The sequence below is a fragment of the Rutidosis leptorrhynchoides genome, chromosome 5 (assembly GCF_046630445.1).
Source record: "Rutidosis leptorrhynchoides isolate AG116_Rl617_1_P2 chromosome 5, CSIRO_AGI_Rlap_v1, whole genome shotgun sequence".
NCBI lineage: Eukaryota > Viridiplantae > Streptophyta > Magnoliopsida > Asterales > Asteraceae > Rutidosis > Rutidosis leptorrhynchoides.
Genome location: NC_092337.1, coordinates 397125626 through 397139350, shown reverse-complemented (window position 1 = coordinate 397139350; position 13725 = coordinate 397125626). Strand labels below are relative to the sequence as shown.

At 34.6% G+C, this 13725-nt stretch overlaps 1 protein-coding gene across 1 annotated transcript; it reads right to left on the bottom strand.

The window, feature by feature from the left end:
* Positions 1 to 7599: 7599 nt before the first annotated feature.
* On the bottom strand, positions 7600 to 11431 carry LOC139848293 (ATP-dependent Clp protease proteolytic subunit 2, mitochondrial-like). Its single transcript, XM_071838029.1, has 3 exons — positions 11040 to 11431; positions 7877 to 8304; positions 7600 to 7796 (listed from the first exon to the last, which is right to left on the bottom strand). The coding sequence occupies exons 1-2, from the start codon at positions 11347 to 11349 to the stop codon at positions 7886 to 7888; spliced, it is 729 nt and encodes a 242-aa protein (XP_071694130.1). The 5' UTR covers positions 11350 to 11431; the 3' UTR covers positions 7600 to 7796; positions 7877 to 7885.
* Between the last annotated feature and the right edge of the window lie 2294 nt (positions 11432 to 13725).

Genomic DNA, 13725 nt, shown 5'->3' with positions numbered 1-13725 from the left:
CACAAAACTCCTCATTTGCAGCTGTCCAGGCCGTGGCCTTTGGAGGTCAAAAGGAGATCCATTTTCTTCTTTGCAAGCTTGGTTTCAAGTGTCAAATAAATCATAACTAAAAGCTAGGGTGTTGGTGAAAAGTTTGGGGTATAATCTCTTGAGGTTTCATCACTTTGAGGCTTGCATTCATCATCATCTTGCAACTTTGAAAACAACCCTCAACTAGCTGGATGAGGTATAATCTCTAAACCCACTCTTAGTTTGTAAGTATGTTTCACAACTTGATCCTAATTGGGATTTAACTTTAATTGGTTAAAGTTTAACAAGACTAAAATTGGTAATTAACGTGCTTCCGCTTTCTTAATTCTTAAAATGGTTTAAGTATATTATGAACTTGTTAAATCCCAACAATGGTATCTAGAGCCGAAGTTGTTGAAATATGCTTCGAGATGGTTATTAAACCCACTATAATTTTGCATTCTATGAACATGCATGAAGTAGAATGTAAAATTTTCGGTTTTGGGTGGTTTGTCATTTTGGCCAAAATCACTTGTGATTCTGTACTGCCAATCACTTGTGATTCTGTGTTGCCGATCACTTGTGATTCTGTGTTGCAGATCACTTGTGATTCTGTGTTTCCAATCACTTGTGATTCTGTATTGCCTATCAGTTATGTTGATGATGTTCACAATCTAAGTCTTGACCTTGTGTTTGGTTGAATGCATGGTTGATTGATATTTATTCAATTGGTTTGTAATAATATTTATTCATTTGGCATGTAATAATTCATTTGGTTATGTAATTTATTTTATATTTGGTATGTAAAATAGATTAGGTTGTAATTTCATTTTTTAGACAAAATGTATTAGGATATATTTTGTAAAATGATGAAGAATGATGAAGACTTGAAGAACACATGAAGAAGCATTTGGATGCAAGGTTAAGTGGGAGATTTGAAATCTCCTACTTTGTGTTATAACCCCTTATCCGGTGGCATTTGTTTTCGGCTAAACAAATGTCTACCAAAATGGCTTGATTGTGAACATATTTGTTTTGCATGCATGGTTGTTTATTGTATGATTGTGGATTGTATGGTTGTATGCTACAAGTTAATCACACAAGTTAACAACAAGCAAAATGGCAATTTAATTGGTTAAATTATACATTAATTAACGACATGCAAAACGACAATTTAATTGGTTAAATTAAAAATGGCTAAAAGGACATTAATAAACGGTTATTAAGAACATGATTAGGATCATATATATAAAATGGTTTATAGACATGAAAATGGATTTCAAATGAACCATACACTAAATGCATGTTGGTGTATAGCATAAAAGTTTTCTCAAACTAGAATTAATGAAAACTTAAAATCCCTTATTAACAAGGCAAGCAAGTTAAACGCCATCCTTTTGTGCAACACTTAAAAATATTAGGGAACTCACAATGGGATAAAGGTCACCTAACCGTTATGAGCAAACTAATATGATTAAGGTAAATTTCGCACACTTGTGGGATAAAGGTCACCTAACCACTTGTATGTTAAGTTTACATGTCTAAACAAGTAGGACGACTTGATTTGGAAATCATGAACTTAGGGTCACCGAAGCATGATGAACAAATAGGCGTTGATGGAATAATATGTCATGCAAAAGGATTGCATGATCCCATAACTTAGAAGTTGCAAAAGGATTGCAATTGTCATATAATGACTACCTAGCTAAATCAAATGACGGGATAAAGGTCATCTAACCGAAATTTAGTTTACCGTTGGATTCTAAAATTTAATATATATATATCAATTGGATTTAAAGGGTATTGATTGTTAAATTTAAAATCGATACTTAAATGAACTTTGTTAAATTTTGTAGATGGCCGCCAATAACAACAACATGCAAAACGCACCTATTAACTTGAACAACCTATCATTAAGGTCTCTCCTCGAGAAAGACAAACTCAACCATACGAACTTTATGGATTGGTTCCGCAATCTTAGGATTGTCCTCAAACTTGAGGATAAGGCGTATGTGTTGGAAGACCCCATTCCCGATCAACCCGACGAGAATGATACGGAAGGCATGGCTTATTGGGATAAGTATTGCGCCGATTCGGTGCAAGTTGCTTGCCTAATGCTTGGGACTATGATACCCGAACTCCAAAAGGATTTCGAGCATCATACTGCATACGACATGATCACGCAATTGAAGGAGATGTTCCTTCAACAAGCTCGTGTCGAGCGCTTTGAAACGGTCCGAGCGCTTCATGCATGTCGTATGGACGACTCCCAATCCGTTTCATCTTATGTCCTTAAGATGAAAAGCCTCATTGATCGCGCAAACCGTCTTAATCTCAACATATCTAATGAGCTAGCCACGGATCTTATCCTAAACTCCTTGTCAAAGAGGTTTGACCAATTTGTAATTAATTACAATATTAATGGGATGGATAAGACCATTGGCGAACTTCATGGCATGCTTAGGACGGCAGAAACTAGCATGGGTAAGAGGGCTTCACCCGTGCTAATGATCAATGATGGTGGGTCCAAAGGTAATAACACCTCTAAGCCAAAGGCGGCTAAGAGGAAAGGACCCGCCCATCAAGGCAAGGGAAAGGGGAGGATGGTTACCCCAACCAAAAACAAGAACAAGAAGCAAAAGGTTGCCGGACAAGCAAACCCCAAGGAAGACCCGTGCTTCGGTTGCGGTGAAATGGGTCACTGGAAACGAAACTGCCCGGTCTACCTTAAGGAGTTGAAGGAAAAGAGGGATGCGGGGCAAACCTCAGGTAATATATATATGGTATATATAGAGCTTAGTATTACTTCTTCTAATACATGGGTATTCGACACTGGATGTGGAACTCACATTTGCAATTCTTTGCAGGGGTTCAAAAGAAGTAGCAAGCAAACGGGAACATCAAGTCTCTTTATGGGTAATGGAGCCAAAGTGCAAGTGAAGGCTCAAGGAGACTTTGTATCAAAGCTTCCAAGTGGTTTGGAACTTATTTTGAACAATGTTTTGTATGCACCGGATTTATGTCGAAACATTATTTCAGTTTCCCGTTTAAAACAATGTGGTTTTTATCTTAATTTTGTTAATGATGTTATCCACGTTTATTTAGATAATGTATTCTATTTTAAGGCTTCGCCTTCAAATGGAATTTATGAATTGGTTCATGATGACACATCATCTAGTAGCTCAATATACCATACTAGCACCAAGAAACTCAAAAGTGATTTGAGTGATTCCTACTTATGGCATTGTCGCCTTGGTCACATAAACAAAAATCGAATGCATACACTTCAAAAGAATGGCCTTTTGAAATCAAATGAACTAGACTCGTTTGATGTATGTGAATCTTGTTTACAAGGCAAAATGACTAAAGCACCTTTCAAAGGGACCTATGAAAGGGCTAACGACTTATTGGGATTAATACATTCGGATGTATGTGGACCCTTTAAGCCCATAACTAGGAATGGTGAAAGATACTTCGTTACTTTCATTGATGACTTCAGTCGTTTCGGATATGTCTACTTGTTAAGACATAAGGACGAAACTTTTGAAGCATTCAAAGAGTATCAAAGCGAAGTACAAAATCAACTCAATAAGACAATCAAGGTACTTCGTACCGATAGAGGAGGTGAATACCTAAGCGATGCTTTCCAAGATCATCTTAGAAGTTGTGGGATTATCTCGCAACTCACTCCTCCTGGAACACCCCAACTGAATGGAGTTTCCGAAAGGAGGAACCGAACCCTAATGGATATGGTTCGATCTATGATGGCTAGAAGCTCGTTACCTCTATCATTTTGGGGTTATTGTCTATGCTCCGCGGCTCGTATTTTAAATATGGCCCCAACCAAGAAAGTGGAACGAACACCTCATGAGATGTGGTTTGGAAAACCTCCATCTCTATCATACTTAAAGGTATGGGGATGTGAAGCTTATCCTAAGCGTTACGTCCCTAATAAGTTGAATGCTCGATCCACGAAGTGTATCTTCATAGGATATCCCAAGAATAATATGGGATATTATTTCTATGATCCATCCGAGCAGAATGTATTTGTTGCTCGGAAGGCGGAATTCATTGAAACTAAGTTCCTAATGGAAGGAAGTAGTGAAAGGAAGATAGATCTTGAAGAGGTTCAAGATCAAGTAGATGATACACAATTGGTTGACACTAGCACTCAACATGAAAATGTTGAGAGTGATCAAATGGATGATCAAAATACACAAGACGTTCGCAGATCTGGTAGGATTAGTAATCCTCCTGAGAGATATGGGTTTCTCATGGATGGTTGGTATGTGGTTGATTTGGATGAACCAATAAACTACCAAGATGCTTTATCAAGGATTGATAAAGATAAATGGCAGGAAGCCATGAACGCTGAGATGCAATCCATGTATGACAACCAAGTTTGGGAACTTGTTACACAACCTGCTGGCTCAAGGCTAGTTGATTGTAAATGGCTTTTCAAAATGAAAACCGACATACATGGAAACTTGGATACATATAAAGCTAGACTTGTAGCAAAAGGTTTCACTCAAACTCAAGGGGTTGACTATGATGAAACTTTTTCGCCTGTGGCAATGCTAAAGTCTATTAGGATATTACTTGCCATTGCTGCTCATTATGATTATGAAATATGGCAAATGGATGTCAAGACCGCTTTCCTAAATGGATATCTTGTGGAAGATGTCTATATGGTTCAGCCTGAAGGTTTTGTTGATCCGAAATATCCTAAAAAGGTATGCAAGTTAAAGAAGTCAATCTACGGATTGAAACAAGCATCTAGAATGTGGAATCATCGTTTTAATGAGGAAGCCGTGAAATTTGGCTTCATTAAAAATGGTGATGAAGCTTGTGTATATAAGAAAGCTAGTGGGAGCACTATCATGCTCCTTGTACTATATGTGGATGATATATTGTTATTTGGAAATGATATTCCGGCAATGCAAAGAGTTAAAACTTGGCTAAGTAAATGCTTCTCCATTAAGGATCTTGGAGAAGCACAATACGTTTTGGGAATTGGGATCTACAGGGATAGATCCAAGAAAATGATAGGTTTGAATCAAAGTGCATACATTGAAAAGATCTTGAAAAGGTTCAAGATGGAGAACTCTAAGAAAGGTTTGGTACCTATTCAAAGAAGAACACTCCTTAGTTCATCTCAGTGCCCCACCACGAAAGATGAACAAGAGAGAATGAAGAAAGTCCCATATGCGTCTGTCATTGGGTCAATCATGTATGCAATGATATGCACTAGACCGGATGTGTCATGCGCTCTTAGCCTGACAAGCAGATACCAGAATAACCCAGGAAACAGTCATTGGATTGGTGTTAAAATTATATTGAAATACCTTAGGAGGACTAAGGATATGTTTCTAATATATGGGTCTGGTGAGGAGGAACTCGCTGTAAAAGGTTACGTGGACGCGAGTTTCCAAACTGATCGAGATGATTCTCGATCACAATCCGGTTATGTATTCACGTTAAATGGAGGTGCGGTCTCTTGGAAGAGTTCAAAACAGGATGTTGTTGCATTATCCACTACAGAGTCGGAGTACATTGCCGCCTCATTGGCAGCGCAGGAAGCTGCATGGATGAAGAAATTCATCGACGACTTAGGAGTAGTCCCTTCCATTCAGGACCCTCTTGAGATCTTTTGTGACAACGAGGGTGCGATTGCTCAAATCAAAGAACCTCGTGCTCACCAAAAGACCCGTCACATTGAGCGGAGATTCAACTACATAAGGGATGAAGTTGAAAAGGGAAAGATATGTATTCGCAAAGTTCACACAGATCTTAATATAGCGGATCCTCTCACGAAGCTCTTACATGGAGCAAAACATACTGGACATGTTTGTGCATTAGGGCTTCGATATTCTAGTGATTGGTCATGATCTGTTTTAAGTATTGTAACGGAACGAAATTGTTCAAACTCATTAATATAATTATGGTATTAATTTATTTTGAGTTATGTTCATATTTTGCATATTTTATCCATGAATAAGTAATTATTCTAAATTCCGTAGTCGATCACAGTTGTGGGAACAAGTGTGAGGTTTAGACTATTATGAACTTGGATTGGTATACATTCAAGGAATGAATGTGGGGCAAGGTTGCAACCAAGGTTCATAGATATTTGTGGGACACAAATATTGGAAGACCCGCTCTCAAGACTTACTAAATAGAGCCTTTGTGGTTGATCACTTGTAATCTTGAGTAAAGGCGAATATCATTGTATCTTCTGACCTGAGATACATATTGGGTTCGGATATTTACCAAGTATTTTGCCTTGATTCTTTCCTTCGCTATTCTGAAATATGGTAGTTCACAAGGAAGAGCTCAGGTATAATGCAAGGTACATATTTAGGACGTATGTAGTCAAGATGGAATTTGTCCCTCTTATTCGTTGAGAGTCAGATGTCTAAGGCCTGATAAAGTTAAATCTAAAAGAGAGTGATCACTCTGTATCTCTTGGATTTAACATGACATCTAGGACGAAAGGATATAATGAAAGATTCACCTATTCATATTCGAGGTGGGAACTCGAAAGGGATGATGTTATTGAATAGCACAAAGTCATAGCATATTGAGGGTGATGGACGGTCGTTAGGTGGTATCCATCACTTGCATTAATTTCTTATGTTTCTCGTGCAAGTGGGAGATTGAAGGTATTTTGTATGCCCGAGAGACATATTAAATTAATGTGGCTAATGTGTTATGATCCAAGTCGGGTCATACCCAATAACAAACTTACCGACACCTTATACGTATTTAATCTTAACGATTGGATCATTGATTAAATACGCGACACTTGAACTTTAAGAAAAATGGTTTTCTGAAATATTACTTGGTGTGTATACATATAAATTATGGAATAATTTATATAACAAGAGTTTAAATTATTTATAGGTTAAATAATTTATTTTGTTATGTTACATTTTATAAAGTTTTGGTTTTATAAAATATATGTACATAACAAATATATATGTATATGGAAGTTTTATAAAATTTAATTTATATAAAACTTATTTTATAACATGGAAGAGTAAGTGGCCTTGGAGTTGCAAGTTCACATGCTTATGACTTAGATTCCTTGACCCATGCTTTCCCACTTCCATATACTAGCATCTTGACTCTTGGAACAACATACACATGCAATTACACTTCAAAAAAAACTGCACAAAACTCCTCTTTTGCAGCTGTCCAGGCCGTGGCCTTTGGAGGTCAAAAGGAGATCCATTTTCTTCTTTGCAAGCTTGGTTTCAAGTGTCAAATAAATCCTAACTAAAAGCTAGGGTGTTGGTGAAAAGTTTGGGGTATAATCTCTTGAGGTTTCATCACTTTGAGGCTTACATTCATCATCATCTTCATCATCATCTTGCAACTTTGAAAACAACCCTCAACTAGCTTGAGGAGGTATAATCTCTAAACCCACTCTTAGTTTGTAAGTATGTTTCACAACTTGATCCTAATTGGGATTTAACTTTAATTGGTTAAAGTTTAACAAGACTAAAATTGGTAATTAACGTGCTTCCGCTTTCTTAATTCTTAAAATGGTTTAAGTATATTATGAACTTGTTAAATCCCAACAACAGTATCAGCATATCTCCCTTTATGAATATAAATTGCCCAATAAAAGCGCACGTCTCTGATAAATTAGATCTTACTGACAAAGCCAAAAGCTACTCAAGTCCGTTAAAATGACAAAAGTAGCAAAAGTTAAAGCCAAAATTCACTTATCTTCTGCAATCAAATCAGACGAATGTCAAAGTCAACTTTTGCTACCCAGATACCTGCATCAACATCAATGAAATACATCAGATTATGCGAAATAACGTACCCTAAAAAAAGAAGTTTAATAACACAATCATACATTCAAATTCTACTCTGAAACTTTCCCCTTTTGATCATTCCCAACAGCATCGGTCACCAAAGTCATGGGTCGCTCATCTATGACTTCATCAATGATACCAAACTCCTTTGCTTCTTCTGGTGTCATAAAGTAGTCTCGGTCCATATTTTTCTGAATTACATCAATCGATTGTCCTGTATGCTTTGCATATAACGCATTGAGTGAATCCCAAACTCGAACAATTTGCTTAGTGTGAATGGATATATCTTTAGCCTGCCCACTGTATCCGCCCGAGGGTTGATGGATCATGACCGTAGCATTAGGAAGAGCTCTTCGCTCCCCTTTTGCACCAGCAGCTAACAGTAGAGAACCCATTGAGGCAGCATGACCCAAACATATCGTACTAATCGGAGAACGAATGTACTGCATCGTATCGTATATTGCAAGACCTATAAATAAAGACAGCATTAGTTATTATTATTAGTCACAACATTACAACAAAGAAAATTGCTATGTCATCACAAGAGAACTTCATAACTAAATTGGAAAGTTGTAGCACAATGTACACAGTAATATTACATTAATATATAAAATTTGATTTGGAGAGGATTCAACCCGGTGCGTATAAAAACATGTAAAACAAAATTGCCTAAAAGATAAATTGCGGGTTAAACTAAACAACTGATTATCGTGTGTACATCGAAAACAAAACCATCTGAAACACTTATTCAATAGAGTAAACGGGGAGATGGCTATGGCCTATAGAACACTTTTTCAGGTTCAACTAAATACGTATGAACCAATTCAATAATAAACATCCTTTGAAAAACGAAAAAAAAAAAAAATAAACGTAACAAGTTTGGAAGCAAAAAAATGACCCAAGGAAGGAATAAAGGCCAAAATGGGTACCAAGGTTTGGGATCAACGATGCAGCTCAATGTTTTTGTTAACATAAGATACATTAGATTGTGTAGTACTCACAGTGCAACTAGAGGAAATGTTTACGGGACTAAAACTAAAACTAAAACTAAAAGAAAAACACACATTTAGTTATGTTAGTATTTTGTGATCATATAGTGCAAACTGCAACACCTTCTGGTAACTCAAGTATGTCACGTTTCAGGCTTCTGAATCTTATATTCATTAGTTATTTTAGTTCTATAGTAGTATAATCCCCTAATGAAGACATCTAAAAAAATTTAATTAAGATATCATTGCTCATACACGACATAATCTTGTAAATATGCCTAAGCTATAGGGTCAAAATGTTATGTCTAATCTGATTTAGCATCAAACAGTTAAATACTGATAATTTTTTTATTCAAATCTCTCTTGACTACCTCCACCACCTTGCTCCTAGGAAAAAACACCTATTTAACAATTTTCAATTTATACAAATCCTCAAATTATTAGCTTTGTCAACCTAAAAGTGTGTCGGTAAAATTACCCCTTGAGATGTGTTGGGAAGAAGCCATATGTCTTTATAAATTGCTAATCCAAGCACACATAACTTATTAAGTCTTTAAATGGAATGCACACTTTTGAAGTGTTTGGGTAAGGCTGTGTTAGTTGATAATAAAGGGAAACTTAGTTTTTCGGATACCGGTGAAGTGGTGCTCATTTTGAACATAATGTTTAGCCATAAGCAACCCCAAACTTTTTATGTACTACAATATAATAAGAAGACAAATTTCAACAAAGTGATGTACTGAAAAGTAATCTCAAGTTAACACCTCCCTTGAAAAGAAAGTCAGGGTGGCTAGGAAAAGGGTTCGAGAATTAATACTTAGGATAGGCAACAACAAATTAAGAACATAAAAAACTAAAAGAAAAAACTCTGCCCCGGTAATATGAGACCATTTGTTTTGGTGACTATGACGTGGAGTCGTTGTAGCGATTATTCGATTGGGATATTTTGACGTTGCAATGTGGCAGATGCAGGGGTGTAGTTGGGAAGGTTGCGAGAGAGGGTAGTGGTGACTAGACAAAATACGATTGATAATTGAGTGAAAATTTTGAAAAAATAATAAAAAAATCTTAAAGCCTAAATTAAATTTCGGGCATGATCTAAAACCCATGGAAATTTGATTCCACCATTTTCACGGCGTCTCTTTTTATTTTTATTTTTTATTTGTTATTTTATATATCTATTACTTTTTGGCTGGAGGTCCTTTTGAAAGTAATCTCTTTATCCGTCGAGCAGAGAGGAGTACCTTCTCTACTCTTGGAGTGTTTAACTCGGGTGGATAAATGACTTCTCTTTATTCTAGGATATATGAACGATTGTCTACGTCTCACATCCCCATACCCTACACATGTGGGATTGGGTTTGTTGTTGTTGTAATAAGAAAATGTTAAAATGTTGCCGTTGAACTATGATCAGGATAGGCAACAGTAAATTAAAGACACCACTCCGGTAACATAAGACCATTTTTTATGGTGACACGTAGAGTCGTTGTGGGCATTTTTTTGTGTGGGATAAATGTGATGTTGCAAAATTGTGGGATGACGGAGTGTAGTGTGGAAGGTTGCAGGAAGGTTGTGGGTGAGTAGACAAAATATGATTGATAGTTGAGTGAAAAAGTGAAAAAAAAATGATAAGAATATGTTAAAATATTACCCGTAGATCTATGATCAACGCCCCCACTTATTTTTGCCGGAAAACCCCATAGGTTCACGGATGATGGTAACTGTGATGTGGAGTGGATAAAGGGGTACTTTTTGGGATATGACGCAGACATGTCAATGATTGGGGAAGGAGGGAGTTGTAATGGGGGCCTTTGTTGAGAGGGTTGTTGAAGGCTTTAGGTGATGTGGTAAAATTTAATTGGTATTTGAGGTGTAAATAATCAAAAGTTGGAGGGAGAAGGCATCCACCTCACCTCACCCCCTCTTATTCTTGGCGTTTTTGGAACACCAACGCCTCACGTCAACTTACCCACAAACGCGCCATTACAAGCGTTTGTGGTGACACCCAGGAGTGGGTTGGGGGACAAACGCCCCATTATCTATGGTATAAGGGGCGTTTTGGGCATTAGGGATAGCAACATCAGAAAAAAACGACATTTGGGACTTTAGGGCATGTAACAATCCAAACAACACATCAATTAATCAATTAAACCCTAAAAAATAATATAATGATAAACAATTAAATTAAATGAATAAAAAAAGAAAAAAGAAAGACCTGCAGTAACGGCACCACCAGGAGAATTGATATACATGTTGATAGGTTTAGAAGGGTTTTCAGATTCAAGATATAAAAGCTGAGCAACCACAACGTGCGCTGTATCATCTCCAATTGGTCCATTAATACAAATTATTCTTTCTTTCAGTAACCGGGAGAATATATCGTACGCTCTTTCACCGCGCGACGAGTGTTCAATCACCATCGGAATCAAACTGTACGAACGATTGATTCGGGTGGTTGTTGCGGTGGTGTTTGCTGCTACTCCCGTCCATAACTTGGTTAACCTGCGACTGATAATACTCGGCATTATGAAGAAGGCAATTGGGTGAAACGGCAGGGGTTATCGAAGGAATGGGGATCTTTATCTGGAGGGTGTTAGAATGTTTACAGTTTAATTATATTTGGACGATTTTTGTAATCTTCTTTTTTTTTTTTTTACAAGGGCTTTTATTAACATTCAGATTTAGATTTACATTTACAAATATGTTTTGTAAATGTCACATAGTCAAAATTAAAATTTCTCAATATAAAAAATATTACTTTGTACATTTTGTTAAAAACAAAATTAGAAAAAATTATTTGAAACTACATGGAACTTTCACCAAATTTCTATTATATGCATCCAATTTTCAAAACTCGTATTATATGCATTCAACTATGTAAGTCATGATTTATACATGAGTTAACCGATCACCAACATTATTTTTTTGACGTAATTAGTCCTTCAACATAACAACTGTTAGTTATCATTCCATCTTTTTTAAATTCAGTCATTTTATCATCTTCTTTCAAAATAATAACCTTTTTTAGAATTAAAACAATATATCTTCATCTTTATCACTAAGAACCCGCAAGCGTATCCATAAACTAAGCTTTTGTTTGTTTTTAGACTAAGATTCCAATGATGGAGGAGCTCTGAACTCATGTTTTTGCTGTCTTTTGCTTATTGTTTGTTCTGATATTTTCCGGTGAAACAATCCTTTTTGTTTCAGTTTTTGAACCACTTGTTGGTATTAAAATAACTGAAATTAAGAGTAGTCTTGATGTTGCTTTTTGATGTTTATATATAACTAGTGAAATGACCCGTGAAATCACGGGTTTATTTAAACGAAATAATTTAATGACATATTTTAGGTATTAAGTGAATGTAAATGTTAAAGTCATTTATGTTAATAACCCGTTTGACTAAGAAACTTGTCGTTGCTTTATAAATATATAGAGACATGTATTTTCATATACATATATAACGTAATTAATTTCGTAAAAAAATCCATATTTGAGTATTAATAATGTAATAATTATAATGTAATAATTATAATTATTAAAAGTAAATAATAATAATAATAATAATAATAATAATAATAATAATAATAATAATAATAATAATAATAATAATAATAATAAAGTTCGCTCAAAGTTGAGTATTTATATTTTTAATAATAATAATAATTATTAGTAATAATAATAAATGCCTTTTAAATTTTTTTATAAAATTAAAATATAATTTTTATATAAAAGTTGTATAATATGCTTTAAAATTTGAATGTTGTGTAAAAGATTTTTCAATTTAAAGAGTAATTAGTATTTCTTTTTATAAAAGATTTTGTATAATTTTTTTAATTAAATTAATATAAAATTATCACATCATCATTATGAAAATTAAAGGGTAATTAGTTTAATGATGACATTATCATTTTAGAGTTTTATATGACTATATAAACATATATACGTGATAGTGAGTCCAAGCAATACATTTTATTTCATAATCAGTTATTACAAAAGCACAAGTAATATGCTATTCAAGTTAATCTAACTACCGTTAATCTATACCCTTGCCACAAGCTTAGTTTGAAGAGTTTATCACGTATATAAAATTATAACTTATAAGTATGCAATTTTCAAGTTAGTCCTTAAATTTAAAACTCAAAACTCTAAATACTTTGTGTTAAAAATTCAATATAAACTATAATTTCTAAGCCCTAAAACCTTAATACCATAATTCCTAAACCTTAATTTTTAAACCCTAATTTCTAAACCTTAATTTTTAAACCCTTAAAAAAATCTCTAATTAAAACATTGCTCATTACTCATGATGCATGTTATTATTTATTTCTTCGAGCGTTTTCTAGCCAAAGTAATAACATTCATCACAAAGTGTTTTTCTTAAATGTTCATATTTTCACATGATATTAATGTTTGTAAAAAAAAAGAAGTCAAAAAAAAAAAAATACTTCATCTCAAAAAAGTGTTTCCCTCTTGATTATATATATATATATATATATATATATATATATATATATATATATATATATATATATATATATATATATATATATATATATATATATATATATATATATATATATATATATATACAGACAATTAAGACCACACTCAAAAATTTATAGTATATTGGAATGACTCTTCTTTATTTTAGAATAAGAGAAGGATTGTGTACATCTTATCTACTTCATACACTATTTCTTGGGATTGAATTTTTGTTGTTGTTGTTGTTGTTCTAGTAGTAGATATTCATCAAGAAAAGGTAAGTCATTACATAAAGCGCATTGATATCGTATTTACAATGATTCATTCCAGATGTATAATTAAGTTAAGTACTTTTTTCTATCACATCAATTTTTAGTTACGGGGACACGATTACGGGGACGCGATTACGGGGACG